This window comes from Cynocephalus volans, chromosome 2, assembly GCF_027409185.1.
Source record: "Cynocephalus volans isolate mCynVol1 chromosome 2, mCynVol1.pri, whole genome shotgun sequence".
Lineage (NCBI taxonomy): Eukaryota > Metazoa > Chordata > Mammalia > Dermoptera > Cynocephalidae > Cynocephalus > Cynocephalus volans.
The window spans coordinates 149372756-149398394 of NC_084461.1; the positions used below are offsets into that span (position 1 = coordinate 149372756).

Genomic DNA, 25639 nt, shown 5'->3' on the forward strand with positions numbered 1-25639 from the left:
AGTTACTGTACGCCTCTGTGGTCTTGAAAAATAAAGAAATAGCAGTTGGATGGACAGGCAAGACAAGCTTCCGGGCTACATCAGTCTGCCCACTGTGATTGATCAGCAAACACTTGGGAGTCTACAGACTTCAGATTGTTGCACCTGGCCAGGCCGTGCTGACTTGTGTTTTCTGAGACATGCCAGCTGCAGCATCTAGGACAGGTATCAGGAAAGCCCTGTCTGCCTGAGTGGGCAACCTGGGGGACCAGTGTCATGTGTCTCTAGGGTTCTGGCAGGACACCTCTAGTATGCAGTGCACAGCTGAGCTTAGAAAGGGCTGCTGACAGTGATCCCAGAGGAGAGATCTGCTATAGACAATAAGGTGATGTCTGGAGGTGTGTTCAGAGAATGAATGAGTATGGGCAAGGGGAGCTAGGTGAGGTGTTAGGTAATCTGAGTGCCCGGGAGAGTCCACCTTATGACTGCTTGACCTTGGACAAGTCCTTGGGACACAGTCATGGAAACTCATTGGTGAAAGGTCCCTTAGCAATCCTGTTTTATCTTCTCGTGATAGGGATAGGGAAAGGGCAGCCCAGGGAGGAGAACGTTCTTGGCCATAGTCACTCAGTGGCAGAGCTGAGAATTGAAGCCAGTTGGATTTTCTTCTCAACCAGCTGAGTGTCCTTGGATGAATCAGTTAACTTCTCATGCCTCAGTTTCCACACCTGTAAAATGGAGCTAATAATAGTACTTATAAAATTATTTTAAATAAGTTAATACCATGTTGCATTGTATATAGGGGTTTTATTTTTTTTTCTTACAATTTCCTTGAGGAGTTATTGAAGCACACTAAACTGTATGTTTTTAAAGGATGCAATTTGATGAGTTTTGACATACACATACATCTATGAACCCATCATCATAAGCAATATAATAAACATTCCCATCATCCCCCAAACTTTCCTTATGCCCCTTTGTAATCTTTTTCTCCTTCTACCCCCATCCCCAGGCAACCACTGATCTGCCTTCTGTCCCTGTAGGTTAATTAGTTTGTATTTTCTAAAATTTTATATAAATGGAATCATATATATAGTCACTTTTTTCTCTTATTTTACCTAATGTTTCTGAGATTCATCTATGTTATTGCATGTGTTAATAGTTCATTCCTTTTTATTGCTGAGTAGTATTCCATTGTATGGATACACCACGTTTTTCTGTCCATTTGCCCAGTGATAGACATTTGAGTTGTTTCCAGGTTGGGGTTAGTACAAATGTACATGACCCTGACTTTAAGAAATACCACTGTTTTATGTGCCATAAGAAAGGGAAAATGCTGCCAACTAAACTATGACCCAATATATTTTAATTAATTAGAATGTTTATTTCAAGCTTATTGAAATAAATTTTCCAAACTTAGGTTTTCTTTTTAATCACATATCACTTTTATGCATACAACAAAAAAAGGAATACATAAGTAAAATAAGCTCCAGTGTTCCTAAAACATCTTCCTGTTCAGAATCCCATTTTTTGGAGTCACTTTTTAACTAAGTGATTGATGTCTGTGCTTTTAATATTGTCCTTTGTGCCCTTAAGAGTGTTAGTCATGCAACCTTGTTATAAGGACCCACAAAGGAACTCAAAGCTTTTGCTGCTGGGCTCTGAAGCCAGCTTGGCAATTATGTGGAGTTAGCCTACTTTGGTCTCCTGCTTTGGGAATGTTGCTAAACGGGTCTGTTCACAGCCTCCTCCACCCCTCTCCACAACCATTTGGTTCCTAGGGCTTCAAAGTGTTCCACTCTTCTCTGTGCATTTTATCCCAAGCCTGTGACACCCATTCCACGAGGGGCAATGCAGGCGCCTTTGATATCTGTACACATATAGGCAGTGACACTCCATTCAGACTGCAGCCTGGCTGACAGAGGTGGTAAGATATTAACAGTGGTAATGCAAATCCCAATTTCAGAGATGCTGAATGTGTTTAAAAATGTGCATCTTAGAATTGGTGAAATAGAGTCTATGTAAGGGAACTTGGACAGTGCCTGGCACTTTGTAAACACTCAATAAAATTTAGCTTTTATTATTATTATTACTATTACTATTAAGCACGAGTTTCCTGCTGGTTAAATGATATTGGTGGTACCTGCCTCATGGAAAAATTGTGAAGATAAAGGAAATGCTTTTTTTCATAGAGCATATGGTCCAGTGCCTGTTACTTAAATGGCCAAGTGGAAGATGCCTTCAACCTTTGGGACAGGCAAACCAGACATTAGACTTGTGAAGGCCAGCGCTGCAAAGGGACCTTAAAGATGTTACATTCCAGCTACTTGGTTTTGCAAATAGCAAAACCAAGGGTCCTACCTTGCTTTGCCCGAGGGCAGCATCAGGATTCAAACCCAGATCTTATTTCTTCCCTTCCAGTGCTCTGTCTAAACCATGCTGTTATGGAAGGGGCCCTAAGTCTGACAGGATCTCAGGGAAGACTTCACAGGCCAATTCCATTTCGAGAAGGACCAGAAGATTCTCAAGGAGCAGAAGGTTCTGGAATGGCCAGATTCCAGGAAAGGGTGGGCTGTAGCCCGCCTGGGTTGTATGCAGTGCTATGTGGAGTCTTATTTCTGAGGAGGGTTCTGGACAACCCAGCACCTGGGAAGAGCCCTTGGAAACCCAGCTTAGGGGACTGGAAGGAATACAGCTGGGGCTTGAGTATCCCCAGAGACTGAAACACAGAAAAGAGGAGGGCTGCAGGCCTGCCTGGGTTGTGTGCCAGTGCTATGTTGAGTCATTCCCATGCACTAATTCATTTAATCCCTGCAAGAACCCTGGGAGGCAGATTTTCTTGACTGCTTTGTACCTATGGGGAAACTGAGGCTCAGAGCTGAGAAAGGAATGGGCTAAGGTTGTACAACTAGAAAGAATGGAACTGGAAGTTGGCCCTTTCTTTAGGGCACAGAACTTCTGTAGTCTAACTCCTAATTCAGGAATGAGGATAAAGCTGGGGTTGAGCTGGGTGAGGGACAAACAGGTATACCAGGGTCTCTGTTCTGCTGTGGTGTCAGGCTTTTAGGAAATCAGGCTTTGGGGAGTTAATGAGCAAAATGAAGGGCCAACCTCCCAACCTCGTCTCTCCATGAATGGGAGCTTCATGGTTTCATCTCAGTTCTCACCCAGTGATAATTCTCGTTCCAGTAAAATAGGATTAGTTAGCCTAGAAAAATGCTATCAATAAGTATTTCTTGGAGACTATTCAGACATGTGTTGCATTTTAAATGGAGCTGAAACCAGCACCAGGCTGACTTGATCTCTTGATGTCGTAAGTGGGATGCAGGCTTGGGGTTAGTTTCCAGGTTTTAATCTCAGCCCTGCCACTGGGACCTTGGGTGGCTCTGGACAAGTCTTTTCTCTCTGTCCCACAGTTTTCTCATCAGTAAAGCAATGGGGTTAATTTGTCAGATCCCTCTTAGTTTTAATATTCTTTAGAATCTTTACATTAGGGGCCTCATTTGAACAGCAGTGTAAATAATAATAATGAATCACTCACAGTTTTTTGAGCACTCACTGTGTACACAAGTGCTGCTCATGCATTGTCTCATTTAATCTTCATAGAGGTAAGTCTGAATGGGACTTACTTGAAACACTTGTTATGAGGGCAAAGCCAGTAATAAATGTAAAATGCTCGGAACAGTTGCTGGCACATAGTGAGTTCTCAATAAATGTGTTATTATTTATCCTATTTTGCAAACTTGGAAACTGAGCCACAAAGAGTTTATGTATCTTGCCCAAGGTCACACAGCTAGAAAATGGCAAAGTCTGGATTCAAATCCAAGGAGTCTGGCCCCAGAGCCTGTGCTCTTAGCCATTACCAAGTACCACATTAAGGAGCAGTGGGGACCGAGTGCCACAGCAGTGCCTGCCCCCAAAGGTGCACTAATTCCATGTTTAAAGTATAGCACTGTAGTAGATAAACATACCCATGGGCGGAATTTGACCCTGCCTACTCTAACCCATGACCTGGTTCTCAGAACTGTAGTCTTAAATTCCAATAGATGATACACAGAGGGGAATCACAGCACAGAGTGACCACTGTGCCCGTGAGCTGGAGGCAATCAGGCAGAGAGAGTGGGCATAGAGATGGTGAGACGAAGGAAGGGAGCAGGCCTTCCTGCACAGGTGTGTGAGCCCAAGGACTTGGTGGGGCAGAGTGAAGACCACATCCAGACTTGGCAGGGGGCAGTGAACCACTGGTTTCTGGGGGCTCTGTCAGAAGGCGGGAAGGATCTGGGGTGGGGAGCAGTCTGGAATCTTCCCTCTAGCTCTCCCTCCTCTTCTTTTCTCCATAAAAGAATTCCAGGAGTGGAAGTGACCAGGCCAAGAAAGCTTCTGAGTAAAACAGCCTAGTCAAAGTAGGGAAGCAAAGAGGTCTGAAGGTCGAATAGCCAGAATGTGGAGACAGGTATTTTGAGAGTGGGGAACAAGAAGGACGGAAGGAAGGGCTTAAGAGAAGAATAACTTGGGAATTCCTGGTATAAACCTTCTTCACAAAGCAGATTTTGAGAGCCAGATCCAATCCAGCTACCATCTCCTAACTTGTCTGGTTTAAATTTCTAAAAAGGAAGAGAGCACTTAAGCAGTACCATCTTCTCCAGGAAGAGAGGTGGTATAGTGCAGCACGAGGCTATTCACTCTGCAAGTCTGGACAATTGTTTTGCCTCAGTTTCCCCATCATGAAAATAGGAGTATAATCTCTAACTCATCATAACAGCTAATTTTGTTGGGGCCTGGATTGCCATGTGCTCAGCACAGCCCATGTGAATGAGGTAGTCACCCTGAGCATCCGCATCTTACAGATGAGGAGGCAAAGTCAGAGAGGTTAGAGTTCGTGCCCAAAGGGACAGAGCTAGTAAGTGACAGCACCTGCACTGGTATCCAGAGGGCCAACTTCAGAGCCTGTGAGTTTTAACCCCCACCGTGTGTCTCTTGGGGTGAAGAATAGTGGTGATGATGGTGATGGCTAACATGTTAAGGATTTAAGATGAAGGAACACGATTCTCATGGTGTACAGAGGTCTCTGAACTGATGGTGTTAACCCACATTCATTGAAGTCTTATGATGGGCCAGGCCTGTGCTAAGTACTTTATATAGGTTGTCTAATTTAATCCCCACAACACCCTTTTGAGACTGGGGCTTCTAAGTTTCACAGGGAAGGAAACTCCTCATAACGAGGTTACATAACACACCCACAGTTTTGGAATAGGCGGAGCCTGGGTTTCAGCCTCGCATCCTGAGCCCTTGTGGGAACATCTCCCCTGCCTCCTCATTAACCATGCAGCCGACCACATTCTCTTTCTTTCTCCCTGGACTCCTCCCTGACTACACCCCATTGCTGCAGCCTCTCCCTTCTCCCAGCCCCTTGGCCTTTCGCGTCTGTGCTGCTGACCTGGCAACTTATTAAACATCCCTGCATCCTCTAATTATCTGTGGCTCATAGCCTTGGGTAACGTCACAGCCACATACACTGTCATGGAATGTCATGGGGATTGTTCCCTACCTGCTCGAAGTGTGAGCCTTGTCATCCTGGACAGACCTTCTACTCTTGAAGGCAGAAACCAGGCTTATTCAAACGTCTGAGCTCTAGTACTCAGCGTGTGACTGGGCTGCTATGTTCAAGCAATAAATTCTTGTTGCTTGACAGATTGATCAAAATGAGAGTGAGAGGAGGAGAGCAGAGGGTGAGGCAGGGCGCTTCTCTGGGTCACCTCCTACAGCTCAGCACGTGGGTAGTGCTCAGAGGAATAAAGTCCAGGGTCATTACCAGGGGCCCCAGAGCCCCAAAAGCTGGTCCTGTGCCTCCACCCCATCAGTCACTCTGCACCAAGCACACTTCATTCCAGCCGCACCAACTTTCTTTTCTGTTCCTCAAACTCACCAGCATCATTCTGCCCCAGAGCCTTTGTACTTGCTGTTCCCATCGCCTTCCCCCCAGATCTTCAGGTGACTGGCTGCTTCCCACCATCTGGTCTCCTCTTGAAGGTCACCTTCTCTGAGTCTTCACTTGACTGCCCACCTGCCTTTGCACTTGATCCCAACACCCTGTTGTCGTCTTTTTTTGAATAGCTTACATCTCCTCTAAATGATGGTGTCGATCTGCTTCTGGTTGGGCTGTGTCTTTCCCACTTGACTCTCATAGCAGGGCCCTCCCTGTCTCATCCACTTCTGTAGTTGGTGTTTAGTAAGGCTCAACTGTGTGTCTTATGCTCAACCCTCCTAAAAAACTTGTGAGATGGTTATTTTTATCATCCCCAGATTTGTTAGACAAATGAGTAAAGGTGTTTGAACAGAACTGAATTAAAGAAAGGCAGGCAAACTTTGAACATCACACTTTCTTCCTGCTCACCTCAGCCTTCCAGGAGCAAATGGTGCAGGGACTGCTCAGGAATGGTGCTCCAAAGCAGCCGGAGGTCAAGGAGCTTTATCAGGAGTTGTGCAATCTAAGCTATGGGAACTATGTGTGTGAAACAGCCCAGGACAGGAAGAACCGGCCTGGCCATTGTGCCTGGGCCAGAGAGGAGAGGTTCAGCTGAAAGTTTGGACAGTTCTTGGCTTGGAGTCTGGAGGGCCCTTTAGAAAGTGATCCCTCCCAGCTGGTCCTCGGATGGAGCAGAGTCGGGGCCAGCGTCCTGCTGGATGGCAATAAAGAGGTTACTGTGGGAATCTCGGGCTTGCTCGGGAAACACTAGGCACATGAAAGATAGCTTACGCATTCTTCGGTTCCAAGAGAATCACCACCCAGCGTTAGACTTGGCAAAAGGCTTTCTGCTCCTCCTCCTTCAATCTGCCTCCTTAGGAAAGACACTTTCTGAATATGAATGTCCGCTGAGGCCATGTGTCCCCAGAGCCTCGCCCACAGGCCGCTAGGAAAGTGACACCCAGCTGCCCACTAGTGGTTGCCCCCGAGAGGAGGGCAAGGGGCCTGTTGAAGGCCCCAGATCCTGAGGCAGCTCTCCCTAACAGGTGTGACTATGTGCTCATTGTAGGGTGCTCCTGGCAGAGCCTACCTGTCTCCAAGGCGACACATCCGGGCCATTTTTCCAGGTGGCCTGTTGTGAAACATTCAGGAATGTTTGTGCTCCTTCAAAGGTTTATAATTAAGAAGCAGCAGAACTCGTTTTGACTTGGTGCCCTTCCCTCCCTCCCTCTCACCCCTCCAGCATCTGGGTCATTTGATTTTATGATTGGGGTTTTTGGCAGCCCAGAACATAGAGGCTGGTGGCAGGGACTGACCAGACCAGGCTGGATGGGGGTGAATTGCTTCATCTGGGGGTGGGGGCTGGGAGTTCCAGGCATGCCCCCAAGTCCTGGCCACATCTGAAAGCGGACATCTCTTCCCAGCTCGCATTCTTGGCACTTGCCCAAGGTGAAACATTACAGGCCAGAGAAGCACCCACAGTTTCCCAGGGGGAACTGGTTTAAACGGACAATTCCTCTCCCTGGCAGGAAGAGTGAGCACGTGCATGTGTGTGTGTGTTCGAATCCTTGTGCGGCTAAAAACACTTCTCTTCATCCTGATTCTGTGAATGACACATCTCCACACACTGAATAATTCATCTCCCTCTTGGCATTTGTTCCGGAGAGAACCTTGCTGTCCAGATTCCTTGTAAGTTGCATAGGCTTCCGTAGAAGCTTTTCTCTTTCCCATGGAAAAGCTCTGGGAGTCAGGATATCATCCCTCTGACCGTTCCCTCATGACTGCATTGAAGGGGAACCTGAATCAAACCCCAAACTTTTCTTTTTCCTTATGCCCTCTCCTAACTTTGGGTCCACTTGCCTCACTCTGCTTTATCCCTGCTGAACACAAAGTCTGCGTTCACTGCAAGTGGGATCAGCATCTCAGCCCCAGTAAGATATCCACATGTCTGTTACGTTACTGATGCTTGTAGCTCACATTTATTGAATTTTTGATGAATATGTATCATGTAAGTCTGCAACGATAGGTGGAGTTAATGATTTTCTGGAAAAGTAGTGCATTTTTGATGTTTCAGTCCTGTCCCCTACCCATCTCTCCATCCTCACACCCAGAGAGCTCAGTGAAGCATTTGTATTGACGACTGATGACTTTGAAGCATTTCATTGTCTTTTCATTAAGCAGCCATGGATTTTTCAAAGATATTGAATATCTTTGCACCAACATACAGATAAATGAAGATAGCAAATATGCTAAAACTCCTTGCCTTTTGCTTGTTTCAGATGTCCCTGTGGTCCACTTTCATCATCTGTACCTCTAGTATATCTTTGTGTTCCAGATTGTTCTCAGACTCACTTAGTCTTGTTAATTTTTATTAGCAGAACTCAGGTTTTGGAATACAGCAGTGGAGCTTCAGGTTGTACCTCTGGTGTTTACTAACTACATGATGTTGAGTGAGTTTTCTCATTTGTGAAATGGTGTAAGAGAACCTACTATCCAGAGATGGAATGCTGTATACATAACTTGCTTTCTAGACCTAGATTTAGTGGTTATTGAATGTTTTAATAATAATTAATTATGAACATTACTGAGAAAGTAAAAAAAAAAAAAGAAAAAATTTAAAATTACATAAAAATCCTTTTACGCAGATAACATTTTAATGTATTTCTTCTCATTTTCTACACACACACACACACACACACACACACACACACACACACGCTCTTTAGGCAAAATATTATACTGTAACAGTATCTTGCAGCTTTTATCTTTTAACAGTGTTGTCTTTCTCACAGTATATTGAGAGCATCCTTCCATATTGGCAAAATATAGAACACTAATCATTCTTGGTTTTGTTCCTGTATATTCATTATTCACCCATTTCACAAATATTCATTGAGCCCCAACTATGCTGGACAAAGGATTCTGTTGCTTGAATGCACTATTGATTAAAATCATTTAATCAGTCCCCAGAGAGAACTTTGACAAAGTGATGATCCATACACAGATTCAGGAGAGCTGTGGAGAGAGGACATACCTTCTTGGTGTTCTGGATTGTAAACTGTATATAATAAGATTCCTATCCCCGCAGGCAGGCAGGTAGGTGGGGCTTCTCAGGGCAGAGTGCAGCAAGAAGAATGAGCCAGAGAGAGAGATCTCCCTGGTGGCCTGAGCATTCCTGTTCCCTTACAGATGTATCTGTCATCAGTAGCAGAGTACTGACTCACCATGGAGTTTTTCTTTGGGGACCCTTTCAAAGATTTGTTGGAGAAGATGATGTTGGATGAGATCTGGCTCTTGGTCACTGGTCTTAATTCACCATGAGGAAGAGGGAACAAACCACCTGGAAAAGTTAGAGCAAGGGAAGGCACCGAGGGAAGGAGCCTTTTGTTTCTGAAGTCTGAGAGGGTATGGGGGAAAGGGGTGGGCTAAAAACAGCTTTGTGGAAACTATATCCAGACTGTCTGGTGCAGGTGCTCTTGAACAAAAAGTATTCCGTGCTGAGGAAAGTCCCCATCACCTGTGTCTTTTGCACTTTTTCCTTCTTTTACTCCAGGGCAGTGGCTTGTGATTTTCCATGGAGCTTAGGAAATGCACCAAAGATGTCAGCTTTTAAGGGAACCTAGCAGCTCACAGGAGGGGCACCGGAGATAGACTGCCTTACTCAAAATCCCAGTTTTGACATTGACATTGAGAATGTTATTTAGTTTGTCTTTGCCTCAGTTTCTCCTTCTGATGAGTGGAGGTAATAACTAATGTTTTTTGAGTGCTCATTCACACCAGCATCTGTGCTAAATATATCATAGATGTGTCCTTATTTAACCTACCCAACAACCTGAAGAGTTATTACTATCCCCATTTTACAGGTGAAAATACTAGACGTGGGGAGGTTACGTAAGTTACCTAACTCACACAGCTAATAAGTGATGCTTATTGAATCCTTATGTGATAGTGCCTAGTCTGTTGCATATCATATATTTCTCTCACCTCATCCTCATGGAACCAACAGTCTTCCACAATGCAGCAGTAAATTACTAACGGAAACTTTTGGGATATCCATTCATTCAGTCAATAGATCTTTTTCACAGCCTACCAGACCCTGGATATACAGTGGTACATGGACATACCAGGCCCTATCCACCAGGAGCTCTTTCAGTGTCTCTTTTTCCCCATGTGTTTTTCTTTAAGTTTGATTTGGAATAGGTTTAAGAGGGAAGGAGACTGTACAGGATAAGATGGGGGGAGGTTTCTCATGATGTGGAAGGAAGCCCTTGATCAGAAATCCTAGACCCTATTCTGGTCATCCTCCTTCCTGTCCCATTGTACTGAGTTTGCCAATCTGTAGAAAGGGTATAAAGCAGAGCCTGCTGGGCTTCCAGAATTAGGAGGGGGTAGGAAACAGACAGGAGTGGGGAATATTAGAATGTGTTTTAAACAGAGGTGGCAATGGGGAGACACCAAAGTGGCTGTCTGGAGAGGCCTCTCAGGCTGAGTCTCATGTGCCTAGATTCCTAGGCTCCCCATACTCTGGCTAAAATACTTGACAAATGGTTTGTGATCCAGTTTTCCAACCTTGACCAGCCTTTGTTAGTTTAGTTGGGTGATGTGTTTGTCTGTTCGATTTTGCCACTAAGACCTGATAATTACGACCACTTCACTCCCCACATGTGGGATGAGTGGCTGTTGATGAAAGATCACTTTGGCCTGGATTGTCTAGGGAAAGCCAGCAGTGTGTGCAGGCATTTGGGAACCAGTACAAGAGGCAAATAAATACTGCTCATTGGCTAAATTCACAGAGACGGAACATCTGCTCTTCTAGATGTTGCAGTGAGCCAGCTTTCCAAGGGACAAGTGAGCATGAGAGACATGGGATAAAGCCAGGGTAAAGATTGAAGCTGTGGTGGGCAAGTGAGTTGCCAGTGGAGAAGCCGGAGAGGGCTATTATCCAACTCAAGAAGCAAGACTTGGCCCTAGAGCCCTTTACTGCAAGCCCTCAGTTAGAGATGCAGAAACAGAGGCCCAGAGAAGGAAGGCAACTTGCTCAAATCACTACCAATTTAGTGGCAAAGCCGGGGCCAGAATGCAGATTCTCTGCCTCCCTACCAAGGTGATCTTATCCTGCTGCTGCAGGCATGCATTCACCTTCCTGGGAACAACAGGGAGAGCAGAGCTGGTGCTATATGCAAAACTTCAGGATCTGTCGGGCCAGCACAGAAGAAGCAGCAGGTTGCAGGAGTCTCAGAGATTGTAGGCTGATGGAGTCTGTCTCTCCTCTCCTTGCCAGGTACACCAAACCGCTCACCTTTGCTGACTGCATTAGTGATGAGTTGCCGCTAGGATGGGAAGAAGCGTATGACCCACAGGTTGGAGATTACTTCATAGACCACAACACCAGTAAGTTCCTGGCGGTCCTCCCTTCCCCATGCCCCCTCTCCATCCCTCTACCTTCATTCTCACCCCTCCCACCTAGTCAGGAAGAACCACCAGCAGAGACTCTTGAAGCCAGATTCTGTTTTGTTTTAAATAGATGTAGAGATGTCAATGTAGATATAGGTAGATAATGTATGCTCATGTAAAAATAACCATTTAGAGGGATTTTTTAATAGAATTAAAACTCCTCTTGCAATCCATCTCCCCAATTTTACAGAGGCAACTATTGCTAATAATTTCTTGTGTATCATTCCAGAAATTTCCCAATCATGTGTGTTTGTATGTGAAAGATGCATACATGCTTTTTTTCACCATAAAATGTGAATGTGTCATTGTCATTGCAAAACCATTTTAAAGCAGCCAGAGCCCTAGAGGTGTACACACAGATCCATATGTCCATAGTGGGTTGGTATTAGAGTATGTGTCTCTAGTCCATCATACCAATCATCCCAACCTTTCTTTGTAATTGTAATCTGAGTATCCTGATCCAGTGTGAAGATTCGTAGCATCTCTGTCCCTGGGCCAGTGATGGAGGAACTGGTTGAGAAGGAGAGAAGCATGTTGTCTGACAGGTGGAGGAACCAGAAAGCAGTCCCCTAGCTAGGGAGAGTTGGTGTTATGTTTGGGCCCCATCCATCGTGCACCCTTTTGGCCAAGACTATTTCTGTCCTCTGAAATTTGCTGCCCCATTTGTCTGTGTTACAGAAAAGGGGATTTTTCTGTTTCACTCTTGGCCTTCTGAACTTTATCCTTTCAAGCAAGAGGAGAATGGAATGAAATGTGATGTGCCTGGCAAAGACTGAAGGCTGAGAACAGAGCACCAAATCCTAGCAGCCCCTGTTTACTGAACACACACTGTCCATGTGCTGTGCTAGGCACTTGGTAGGCATTACTCATTTAATCCTCCCATCTATCCTGTGGGTAGTTAGGGTGATTATCCCCATCTTATAAATGGGATTTAGAGGTAGCGATTGATTGCCCAAGACTCAGCTAAAACATGGCTGAGCTGGGATGTGAACTGGCACTGGGGAGTGGAGTCATGCTTCCCTATCCACATCTTCCTTTGGGTTTCAGCAGCACCCTGGCCACACCTCTGTTGTGCCCCTCACCTCACCACTCTATTATAATCACTTACCTGTTGTTGCAAGTTCTTCTAATTAGACTGTGTCTAATTCGTGTCTCTAGTCCCAGGTCTTTGCTTGGTGTAAGGTACATAGTAGGTGTGCACTTAACTTTCGCTAAAGAGAAAAGGGCCTACGTGCGTGAATGCATGAGTAAATGGAGGGACGAGCAGACTGTTGTTGGCACCAAAGCATAGGAGAGTTTCTGAGAGACAGCTAATGGCATTAATTGCATTGTTGGGGGTAGCAAAGGTTTTTATTAGCACTCATGATTGCATACTGGATAATGAGAAGTAAATATGCCTAATTGAGTGTGTATGGGGAATGAGGTTAATGCTTGGAGGGTGCATGGGATGCTGGGTTAAACACTGATATACAGGAACCCTAATCAGTCCTTTCCTCTTTCTAATTGCTGAGTGCATCTCCCTCATTAAAATCTCATGGCGGGAGTGGGATTTTCAGGTGCCTCTGGGAGTTGTTGGAGAAATAGAAGGAAGGAGTAGCAACCATGGCAGAATTTATTCTAGAGGGGATGATGGCAGAAATTGGGTGTTTGGGGGGAGGGTGATTAAATGAGGCCACAACAGGAAAAAGTCTATCTGGTAGTTTTATCAGCTATCAGGTTCCTGCTTTCCTTTTGGTTTGAAGGTGGTGTCATTGGATGAAGGGTACCACCTCTTCAGAGCCATTGATACAAATACAGTACAAATATGACCACCGAGGCTCAAGCATTCAGTGTGTATGTGTGTGTGTTGTTTATGGACTGAAATTCCTCTCTTGAGAGGTTTAGACACAATATAATCAAATAACAATTTGATCATTGTAAAGCTACATGACTACACCAGTTGTCAAAGATTCTTGCCTTCATAGAGACTTCATTTTAGCAGGAGGAGACAGGAAATAAGTAGACTATGTAGTGTGTTAGAAACTTTTCAGTTCTCTGGTAAAAAGAGCAGAGTGTAGAGTCGGGTTGAGACAACAGCTACACTATTTGTATGGCTAAGCATTTCATAACTAAAGCCAAAATGTTTCATTATTTTAGTTATACTAAGTTTCCATTTGTATTGTCAGAGCTAGGGCTCAGACCCTTCAAACCCATCGTACAGACTGAGTCACCAGACCCCTCACATGCCACGCTGGGTCACCAGACTCCTCACATACAGCCACGCTACGTAATTGGGAAAAATCCTGGGAGCCATTGGCAGAGGACATGAGCTCAGTCCTCAGCAGCAGCAGCAGCAGCAGCCTCTCGGAGCATCCCAGGGGCACTGGCAGCAACAGCCTCCAGCAGCAGTAGCGGACTCCCCGGGGACAGGGTGGGGAGGGCCCTGTGGATCAGAGCCACTCGTCCTTTATATTTAAGTCCATAACCCAGGACACCTGGACACATACGTAATTACATTAGACAATAACTAAGGAACACCTGGGCACGCATCCATATTTACATCAAATGCTGGGCAAGATTCTGAACATCTGAGGGGCTCTGACCATTTTCCTTCATTTTCCCTACAATCATAAATTCATCATCCAACATTCATGCATTCATTCAGCAGATATTTATTGGCCACTTGTTCTGGGAGCTTGAGATATGTGGGAGTGCAAAATGTCAAAGATCCTTGCCTTCATAGAGACTTCATTTTGGCAGGAGGAGACAGGAAATAAATAAGTAGACTATGTAGTGTGTTAGAAAATTTTCAGTACTATGGTAAAAAGAGCAGAATGTAGAGCTAAGGTGTACTGGGATGTGTTTGGGGGCAGTGGGGGAAGGACAGCGGTAACAGTGGCCAATGGCAGTGTTAAGTAGGGTCTTCAGGGAAGAAGACCTTGTTAAGAAAATGAGATTTGAACTAAGACTTGAAGGAGGTGAGGGAGCATTTTAAGTAGAAAGGATAGGTAGAGCAAAAACTCTAAGGTGTGATCACATTTAGCTTATTCAAAGGATAGCAAGGAGGCACGTGTGCATGTAGTCCAACAAGCAAGAAGGACTTTGGGCCAGAGAGCAGCAGGGTACATATTGGAGAGTGGTCTGCCTTGAGGGTTTAGGCTTTTACTCTGTGTGAGATAGGAGCCTGGATAGTTTTAAGCGGATAAGTGACATGATCTGACTTATAAAAGGGTTTGTCTAACTGCTGTGCTGAGACTAGACCTTACTAGGGCAAGCAGAGACCTGTGAGAGACAATTGCAATAGTCCAGGTGCCCTAGACCAGGGCTCTGGTGGTGGAGGGAATGAGTAGTGGCCAGGTGCTGGATGTATTTTCAAGGCAGAACCAGCAGGACTTTCCAGTAGATTCCATGTATGCGGGATGTGAAAGAGAAAAGAAAGAATGACCCTTTTCGGGGCTGAGCAACTAGAAAGGAGGAGCTGCCATCAATTGAATGAACAAAACCCAAGGAGTGGGTTTAGGAAGGAAGAACAAGAGTTTGTTTGGACATGTTGAGCCTTAGATATCTATTGCACATCTGAAAAGATGTTGCTTAACAGTTCAGTGTATGGAATCTGGAGTTTGGAAGAGAGATCTGGGCTGAAGGTGTGTATTTGGGAGTTGCTGGCATATATATAGTATTTAAGGACATGAAGTTGGATGAGATCACCAAAGGAATGAAGACAGAAGAGGACCAAGGAATGAGCAGTGGGTCCTATACGGAAAGGGAAGATAAATGTTCAGGGTCCCTCGGGGGGTTGGGGTCTTGCCCAGCATTTGATGTAAATATGCACATGCACCCAGGTGTTCCTTAGTTATTATCTAATGTAATTGTGTATGTGCACCCAGGTGTTCCTGGGTTGTCTGACTCGCACCCAGGTGTCCTGGATCATTGGACTTAACTTTAAAGGACAAGTGGCTCTGATCCACAGTGCCCCCCTGCTCCTGGGTGAGCAGGCCAGGGGGGAGCCCACTACTGCTGCTGGAGGCTGTTGCTGCAAGCTGTTGCTGCCAGGGACCCTGGGACCCTCCCAGAGGCTACTGCCACTGCTGCTAGAGCCTGTTGTAAGCTGCTGCTGAGGAAGCGGAGAACTGAGCTCATGTTATCTGCCAACAGCCTGGGATCTTTCCCAATTACCTAGCTCATGGACCTGTATGTGAGGGATCTGGTGACCCAGGCTGGCTTGTAGCTGGCATGCGAGGGGTTTGAAGGGTCTGAGCCCTAGCCCAAGCCCAACAGTACAGGTCCTCCAACAGAAAGACAATGGGAAGAGGAAAACCAGCAATGATTCTGTGAAGCAGTGGTCAGAGAGGTGGGAGGAAAAGCCACATGAGCAAGTGTATCAAGGAGAGGGTCGTCAGCTGGGTCAAGTGCTGCTGACAGGACCAAAAATTGACCAATAGATTTAGCAGCCCAGGTAACACTGTTGACCTCAATTTGGAGGGCAGCTTTGGATAAGGATTGGAGGCAAAAACCTGACAGAAAAAAAAGGAGGAGGGCAATCAGAAGCAGCAAATACATACAACTCTTTCTAAAACTTTCATTAAGTCATATGTCAGTATTTGGTATCCTTGATGGCTGTCTACGTACATCATGATTAGATGGTTTTAATCAGCGATCAAATTAGGTTTTCTGCTGTTTTCTCTTTGTACTATATCATGAATATTTGAGGGATACTACAGTCTTCATGTCTGTTATTTATAATACAAAAGGATGTAGCAGTACATTTTAACACATAAAACGAAAGTAGCATAATGCCCCTGTTGTTGATCTTTCGGGTTATTTCCAATTTTTGTTATTATAAATAATAGCACTAGGGGGAGAACCTTGATGCATGTCACTTTTTTCTTTGATAATTTATTGAAGATGCATTTCCAAGTGTACAATTCTTAAGTCCAAAGTTAACTTTGCGGACTTTTTTCTTAGATTGATGAGTATTTCCAAAAGATTGTATCAGTCTGAATTGACACAGCCATAAAAAGGTGTACATGTTTTCGCCACACCTTTGTCAATATGGGGCTATTTCCATTTTTCTGATTTTTGATAAATTTACCCTAGGTTTAAAATGTTACTTCATCATTTTTAATTTGCATTCCTTGCATAGTAACAAAGTTGAATGTTCTCCAGATGTTCGGGTGTTTAAGACAATTGTTCTTGTTAAAGCTCTTGGAAAACACAGTAGGGCTGACCGTGTGGGGGTGTGTGTGGCATGTATGGTAAGGAGGTGGGATGTGCAGAGAGCTTGTGAGTGTGGTGACCATATGTGCTGTATGGAGAAGGTGTGGAGAATGTAGGTAGAGGTTTGAAGCACGGGGCACAGGGATGGAGAAGTGGTTCTCCTGGTGGCTGCACTACATCAGCTAAAAGTTCTGTCTGGAAGTAGCTGCTTTGAGGAAAGGGATATGAGAGAGGAGATGGGGGAATGATGTTTTATGTAGTGAACTTTGTAGTATGCTGAATTATTAAATTGTGTCCATGCAGAACTTTAATAAAAACTAAAAAATAGTTGGCCAAGGTGGCCTCTAACTGGCTTGCCCAGATTTAAAGTTATTTATTTTGGTGAGATAGACTTGAGGAAGGGTGGTGTCAGCAAAAGGGCCGGGTTGTGGGAGGAACCCCTCAGAGTGTGATCAATTCAGAATAGCATTGAACACAGATCTTTAAATAAAACTATCTAGAGAGCTTTTAAAAAGCAAGCCGAGCCCCCTAAAGAATTGCTGGTACAACTGGTATCCATAAGGGGGGAAAAAAAATACACCTTCACTTCTAAATACACTCCACTCCTGCCTCATACCATTCGTAAAAATAAACTCAAAATAGGCCATCGACCTAAACATAACAGCTAAAACTAGAAAACATCTAGAAGAAAACATAGGAGAAAATCTATACGATGTTAGGGTAGGAAAAGATTTTTTTGGGCAAGACACATAAAGCATTAACCATGAAAGAAAAATGGACACATTGGGGATCATCAAATTATAACCTCAGTTCTTCAAAAGACACCATTAAGAAATGGCAAAGGCAGGAGAAAATATTTGCAATACATGTATCTGACAAGGGACCCATATTCAGAATACATAAAGAAATTTTACAAGCCCAACAACCCAGTAAAAAATATGGGCAAAAGATTTAAATAGGCACTCCACTGAAGAAAACATACAAACGGCCAAGAAACACATAAAGATTTGCTTTTTATCATTGGTCATCAGGGAAATACAAGTTAAATCTGTAATGAACTACCACTACATACCCACCTGTAAAGCTAGGGCTAGGGCTCACAGACCCCTCGAGCCTGTTGTCCACACTGGGTCACAAACCCTCCACATGCAGGCCTGGGAGCTAGGTAATAGAAAAAGGTCCTGGGAGCCCTGGGTGAAAAATTAAAAGGCTTTATTCAGAGCCAGGAGCAGCCGCCCTAGTGGCTTCTTGGAGCATCCGGAGAAGCCCCTTGTATCAGAGCCGTTAGTCCTTTATACCTAAGTCCATAACCCAAAACACCTGGGTGCCCATGCACAGTTACATTAGACAATAACAAGGAACACCTGGGTGCACGTGCATATTTACATCAGATGCTCGGCAAGATTCTGAACATCTGAGGGGCCCTGACCATTTTCCTATATTTCTCCAACACCACCATAATGACTAAAATGAAAAAAACTGACAATGCCAGTTGTTCACAAGGATATGGAGGAACTAGAGCTCTAATACACTGCTGGTAAGAATGTAAAACGGTAAAACCATTTGGAAAACAATTTGCTAGTTTCTTATAAAATTCAACATAGATTTATTATGCAACCCAACAATTCCACCTCTAGAGATTTTTACCCAAGAGAAATAAAAACATATGCCCACACAATGACTTGTGCGTATGTGTTCATTACAGTATTGTTCATAATAATCCAAAACTGGAAACAACCAGTTTTTCAAGAGGTTTATGAAAGAGTGAATTATGATACATTCATACAAAAGAATATTATTCAGCAATGGCAAGAAACAAATGATATAACATGAATGAGTCTCAAAACCTTATGCTGAGTGAAAGAGGTGAGACCCAAAGAGCGTATACTATATAATTTCATGTATGATGTTCTAAAACAGGCAAAACTGGGAAAGAGGTGGATGGGATCATTGAGTAAAAGAATTCCAAGGGATCATTGGAGTAAAAGAAATGTTCCGCAAATGATTGAACGATAGTTTATGGTGTATGCATTTGTCAGACTACACACTTTAAATGGCTACCCCTTAATGTATTTAGTTTAGGCCTTAATAAAGTTGATTTGAACAACCTTGATGCCTACTGCAGATCACTTAAATGGAAATCTCTGGGGTAATTCCAATGTGCAACCAGGCTGAGAACCATTGTTCTGGCGTGGGGTTGTGTGTTGTGTTTGTCAGCTTGTGCATCTATCAATTTGTGTTGCTTTAAACTACAAAAAAGATTATGGGCCACCAAAAATGGTAGCCAAGCCACCCGACTTGTCCAGGCCTTCAATTAAGGCTCTCACATACTTTTATATTCCAAGGAGCAGGAGTGAGACCTGTGGCCAAAGAGAGTGCACTGGCAGCCTAAATCTAGAGCATTGTGGGGAGGTATCCAGGTGTTGCTCAGGGCACTTGACAAGGGCCCAGCAATTCAGCCAGCCCTCTGTCAGGTGATTCCAACTGGAGCTCAGCCTGCCCGCCCCCACGTGTTGTCCACCTCTTAGACACTGTTTCTCACCTTTGGTGGCACACTGGAAGTATTTGGGGAACTTTGTAAATCACTACTGCTTTGTTTCCACCCCCAGAGATTCTGATTTAAGTGGCCTGGAGGTGGGGCTTAGGCGTGGGGAATTTCTAAATTTCCCCAGGTGATTCTAATTTTTAGCCGGGATTCTCGGCCACATCTGCATATCAGAATCACCTGGGGAAGCTTCTTAAAACTATCAATACCTGAACTGCAATCCTGTAAATTCTGATTTCAGTGTTCTGGGGTAGGGTTCAGGCCTTTATTTTGGCTTTTGTTTCTTTGAAATTCCTCAGCTGAGTCTGATGTTAAGTGAAGACCTATAATCACTGTATGAGGCACTCACTTTTTGAAAAAAAAAAAAAAAAAACAGTTTCACTGAGAATTTGGGGGAAAAGGCAATCTCATAGGCTGCTTTTAAGAATAGAAATTAGCAGAACTTTTTGGAAGGTAATTTGATAGTATCTATTAAAATTTAAACTATGTGTACCCTCTGGCCCAGTAGTTCCTCTTTTAAGAAATCTGTCCTACAGAATCAATAGCACAAGTTTATAAAAGTATGTTTTTGAGAATCCTCACTGCAGCATTGGTTGTGGTAGCAAAAGAAATGAAAACAATCCAAATGTTTCCCAATAGAGGTCTGGTTAAATAAAACCTAATACCACAGCGTGGACTACTACACAGCCATTTAAAAGATTGGGAGCCTGTAAGAGAAGATGAACATAATCTGTCACTTGGGGATGAAAGCAAGTTCCTGACCAATATGTATGACATGGCCTATGCTGCATTAAAAATAACATTATGTAGGTGTATATGTATAAACAAAGTTTTGTATATAATCAGAGGGCAGTATTTTTTAGTGTGTGAGACTCCTAAAAGTTACATTTAGGGGGTAGGATTGGAAAGATGGAAACTCTTATTTTATAAATTTGTAATGGCAGAATTGTTGGACTTTTCTTTTTTGTGTTTTTCAATGAAAAAGTAAATTTCAAAAAGTTAAAAACTTTGAAAAACACCTCCAGTCTGGCCAAGACAGGCTGAGCTTTTTTTTCTATGGCCTGTGCCCACTGGAGGTACAGGGCTGGTCCCTAAGGGGGACTCAGGAGTCCCTAACTTTGAGGGAATACACACCCGCTGATAGGAGATGGGCTCCCCCACTAGCTGTCCTTCAGCACAGCTTTATAAATTTTCCCCAGCCGTCTTTTTTTTTCTTCTTTCCAATTGTTCTTCTCTCTTGTTTGGTTGAAGGATATTAAGCTTTATTCATGGGAAGCAATTTCGTGGCCTCTGTCAGCAATCTTTAGACCTTTTCTTTCTCAGAGGAAGGGAGGAGGAAAGGCTTAAAGAATTGCTATTCACAGACAATTTTGAAGATAGGTTGTAGTCAATAGTTTTACTCTCACCATCATTTGTTTACTTTACCTGGACACAAGTGCTTTTCAGTTTCCTGGGAAGCAGAGGTGCAGGGCCTGTTATCCTCCTTAACAGATAAAGAAGTAGACTCGAAGAGGTTAAGCAGCCTGCCCATTGTAACACAGCGATTATTGGCAAGAATGAGAACTTGGCCCTGCTGCTTCTTTGATCCTTCTTTCTTTCATTTGTGATGTTCATTGAACCTCTTCAGGAGGAATGAGAACTAAAGGGCCTAGGTTAGGAGGCACAAACTCAAATGTCCCCAAGGGCCAGGCACATGACATAGATGAAGGAAGTAGATGGGGTTTTGATGGATGGAGTGCTGGAATCTGTGGCAAATTGTGGACCCAAGGTGGCCAGATCTTCTGAATTATCAAGAAAAGTCATACATAGAATTTAATTAATAGATCTCCATATTTTTACCTACCAGTGTTCAATTCAAAATTAATAAAACACTTTGGACTAAGACAGGCTGGATTCACCACAGGGCCATGATTGTACAATTTCTGTTTTGTCAGTCCCCTCTACCCCCACCCAACAACTGGGAGGTGACTGAGGAGTTGACAGTCCATGGGCATTGATTCTTTGATATTGTTTTGACCTCTTCCACATCTGCTCAGCTGCATTTTTTTAAAAGCTTATCTTTCCTTTTTTCAGATTATCATTGTACTTGTTTATTGTACACATAATTTAGAAACAAAAAAAAGAATAAAGAAAAAGCTATCCTACTGCCCAGCTTGTTGTTAATATTTTGCTGTTTCCTCTTAGTCTTTTTGAGAATATACATATTTATTTTGATAAATACAAAATTATTTTGTCAGTTTTCCAACTGCATTTTTGCTCGTTTTAATATCATAAGCACCTTTCCATTTTATTACTGTTTAAAATAAATATATAATAGTGCATTACATAAGCATGGCATACTTATTGGAGCAGTTATTTCCTGTGTGATCTTGAGAAAGTTACTTAACCTCCCTGTGTCTCAGCTTTCTCTTTTGTATAATGAGACTAGTAATAGAATCTACTTTATAAGGTTAGTGTAAGGATTGAAGAAGTAAATACATATAAAGTGCTTAGTGCTTGGCATAGAGTAAACATTAAATATGTGCTTGCTATTTATTATTACTATCGTGATTTTGTAAAAATTCATCTTTTGAAAAAATTCATCTTTGCCTGAATTTTTTATTACTTGTTATAATAACTATAGGGAGAATTATTGGCCAAAGGCTATTAACATTTTAAATCTCTTAATTTGCATAGTCAGATCTTCTTCTACTAAGGCTGTTCTAATTTACATTTCCAGCAAAGTATGGGTGCCTATTTCTCCATGTCCTCCAAAACTTTATTTTCTGTTTCTTTACTCTTCACCAAAACAGATGACCATGAGCATCTATAAAGTCCTTGAGCCTCTCTGTCTAGATTAGAGCTCAAATCTGATTTTTCTCCTGTCTATTTCAGACAGAGATTGATTTGGGATTTGGAAATTGATTTTGGTTTATTTTTTGTTTGACTAATGCAAATGGAGACTGTTGTTTAGTGAGAGAGTTTAACCCATTTGCATTTATTGTGATTTTTCTATGTTTATGCTCTTTGTTTTCTGGTAGTGGTTTCTACAAGCCACAAACCCAACAGATATTTGTGAGGTACTGACCTAGGGTCTATGGGATTTGTTCCAGAAACCACTCAGATTGAGGACCCCCGGGTACAATGGCGGCGGGAACAGGAGCACATGCTGAAGGATTACCTGGTGGTGGCCCAGGAGGCCCTGAGTGCACAAAAGGAGATCTACCAGGTGAAGCAACAGCGTCTGGAGCTTGCACAACAGGAGTATCAGCAGCTGCATGCCGTCTGGGAGCACAAGCTGGGCTCCCAGGTCAGCTGTGAGTACCTTCCACCACCAGCACCCCGACCAACACTAATACCAGCAAGAACAGCCACACTGAGTCCTGCCAATGTTGCTTCTCAGTGATTCTCAAATCTGCCCATTTTTCTCCATCTCCACTCCTTGTCCAAACTACCATCCTCTTTACTGCTCTTTCTGCTCCTACCTGTCTTGCAGATTCATTAGCCATTTGTATTTCATTTGGAATCATCTCAGAAGGCCAGTTGGATTACATATCTCCTTGTTTATACCCTTCAGTGGCTGGGGAAAGTGAGAAGTAGGAGTTCTTGTTTAATGGCTACAGAGTCACAGTTTGGGAAAATTAAAAAGTTCTGGAGATGGATGGTAGTAATGGTGGTAATGGAAGATAATGCCACTGAACGGTACACTTACAAATGGTCAAAATGGTCAATTTTATGTTATGTGTATTTTCTCACAATTTAGAAACAACCTGCCAACCTTCAGTGGCTTCCCATCACTCTTTCCAGGGCCTCCATAGCCCTGTGTGTTCAGGCCCCTGCTGGCCACTCCTGCCTCATCTCATGTTCTCATTCACTAGGCTCCAGATATACTGACTCCCCCCTCCCCTTTCCTTCCGGCCCATTCTGCTCTCCTAGCCTGACCTGCAGTTTTCCATCTCAGGGCCTTTGTATTTGCTATTTCTCTCCCTAGAATGCTTTTCTAGTGATCCATTTGCAAGGCAAACTCCTCATCCTTTCAGTCTCATTCTTCAGGCCATCACTTCTGAGATGCTTGCTCTGACAACTGCACCAAAGACCTCCCTTCTCCAACATTAGCCTCTGTTTGTTTCGTCATAGCTCATATCACAGTACATCTGTTTGTGTGTTACCAGTATTTATTTCACTAGAGTATAAACTTTGTAAGGCCAGGGCTCCTGTCTTCTTATTCACCCTGGTCTTTGCAGGAGGAGAGCAGGCAGGCCAGAGTCCCCTGTCCTTCATGTCCAGTGCTGTGCACTGCCAGGTCAACAGCTGTCAAGGAGCCCACTGACCCTTTCCAATGTATTGGGTTTTTTTTTTTTTTTGTCTTTTACCATTGTTTCTAACAACTAAACCTTTCCTGTCTTTATTGAGTGCTTATTACATTCCTGGCACTCTGCTACAGTCTGAATATGCAATTTCAGTTAATCCTTATGACAGTTCTATGAGCAAGTACAATTAATATTCCCTTTAACAGATAAGGAAACTGAAGCTTAGGACCAACAGCATGCCCCGGGTCTTACAGCTGGTGAGAGACCATTCTGTCATTCCCCCAACATTTTCAGTGAGGGCCAGGCCACTGGGACCAGTATTGAGCCATGGTGTCAGGGTGGCCATGGCTTGGTTTGGTCACTGGGCACTCCCCCTCTGTGAAGCCCTCACTTTGAGAAGTTGTCTGCTAGTAGGATGGGGCAAATCCTGCCTGGTGACTCACTGTCCCAGCCTTGCTCTTTTCCTTGGCAACTCAGGAAAAACCCCAGAATCTCAGAGATTATAAAAAAGAATTGTGTTGCATTCATTAGCTATTTCTGGGTCAGATGGTATTCTAGAGACTGTCTTGAGGTTTTTAGCACTTAATCTATCTTAGTCAACTTGCCATAACAAAATACCATAGACTGGGTGGGTTAAACAACAGACATTTATTTTCTCAAAGATCTAGTGGCTGGAATTCCAAGATCAGGATGCCAGCAAGGTCAGGATCTGGTGAGGGCTCTCTTCCTGGCTTGCTGATGGCAGCCTCCTCTCTGTGTCTTCACATGGCAGAGAGAGAGAGAGCACTAATCTTATCATGAGGGCCCCACCCCAATGACCTCATCTAACCCTAATTATCTCTCAAAGGCTTTATCTCCAAATACCGTCACTTTGGGGGTGAAGGCTTCAATATATGAATTTTGGAAAGAGAGAATTCAGTCTGTAACATTACCTTTATCATCCTACAGTCCTGGAAAGGAGATATTACTGTCCCTATTGAAACTCAGGTTTGAAGAAGTGAAGCGATTTTTTTTTTCTTTCTCTAATGTCCCACAGTCTGAAAAGTATATATAAAAACAAACTTCCTGTTTTGGAGGACAGGATGTTTACATGGACCCAAAGTATTGCCCCACAAATCACTTACTAATTTCAGAGGGTAAAATGTACTTTTACAGTGGAGAGTAAAATCCAGGGTATGCACGTGGATAGCAGTGTAACTTTGTACAAGTTAGGCCACCTTTTTGCTGCCATTTTCTTCATCTGTAAAATTGATCTAATAATTGTGTCACCATCATGGAATATTGCTGTGGGTTGAATCCCCTCCCCCAAATTCACTGGAGCTTGATCTCCATTGTAACAGTGTTAAGGAGGCAGGAAATCAGACTATGGCAGTGTTGAAAGGTGGAGTCTTTAAGAGGTGATTGGATCATAAGGGCTGTGCTCTCGTGAATGGATTAATCCATTCATGGACTAATGGGTTGATGGTGTACTGGGTTGTCATCAGCATGGACTGGTGGCTTTTTACGGAGAGCACAACATGAATGAGCTCTTGCCATCCTTGCCATGTGATTGCCTATCTTGCCGTGGAACTCTTACAGAGTTTGCACCCAGAAGGCCCTCAGCAGATGCGTCCCCTGGATCATGGACTTCCCACCTCCAAAATTGCAAGAAATAAATTTTGTTTTCTTTATACATTACCCAGTTTCAGGTATTCTGTTATAAGCAACAGAAAACAGACTAATACGGGTGTTATGGGGTTTAGTTAATAAATATAAAGTACTTGGAATAGTACTCGTCACATTCTTAAGCTCTCAATAAAGAATAATAATTATTATTATTATGAATTTATTAGCATTGTAAATGACAAAGAGTTCTAACAGATCCCTGCAAGCAATAAGAATAAATACGTGATCAAAGATGGGAAGTAAATGGTATAGTTCCACAGCCCTGTCATGTGACTTCCAGACACTCCCAAGAGCTCCACCAGGCTCAAAGCCACCACTATTTTGAGTGTTCAAGATCTTCCATCAGGGGATCTGGGGTCTTTTCAGGCAACTGGATCTGAGATCCAAACCAGACAGTAATTGGGAGTCTCCCAACCCAAACATCCCAGTTAAACAAGGCATGACCCAAGCCTCAACATGACTCTTTCTTCGGGTTTTACAAGCCAGGTTTGCCTTCCAAGTAGAGCTCTCTCTGGTGTGACAAACTGGTGAGGTCACATGCCTCTC

The 25639-nt window shown here is 43.6% G+C and overlaps 1 protein-coding gene across 1 annotated transcript in view; it reads left to right on the top strand.

Moving 5' to 3' along the window:
• The window catches only part of WWC1 (WW and C2 domain containing 1), a 151201-nt gene that overhangs the window by 61210 nt on the left and 64352 nt on the right, over window positions 1-25639 (top strand). Inside the window, exons 2-3 of the mRNA XM_063086920.1 lie at window positions 11226-11335; window positions 22232-22435. Of these exons, the coding sequence (XP_062942990.1) occupies window positions 11226-11335; window positions 22232-22435 (314 nt within the window). The remainder of the gene's footprint in view (window positions 1-11225; window positions 11336-22231; window positions 22436-25639) is intronic.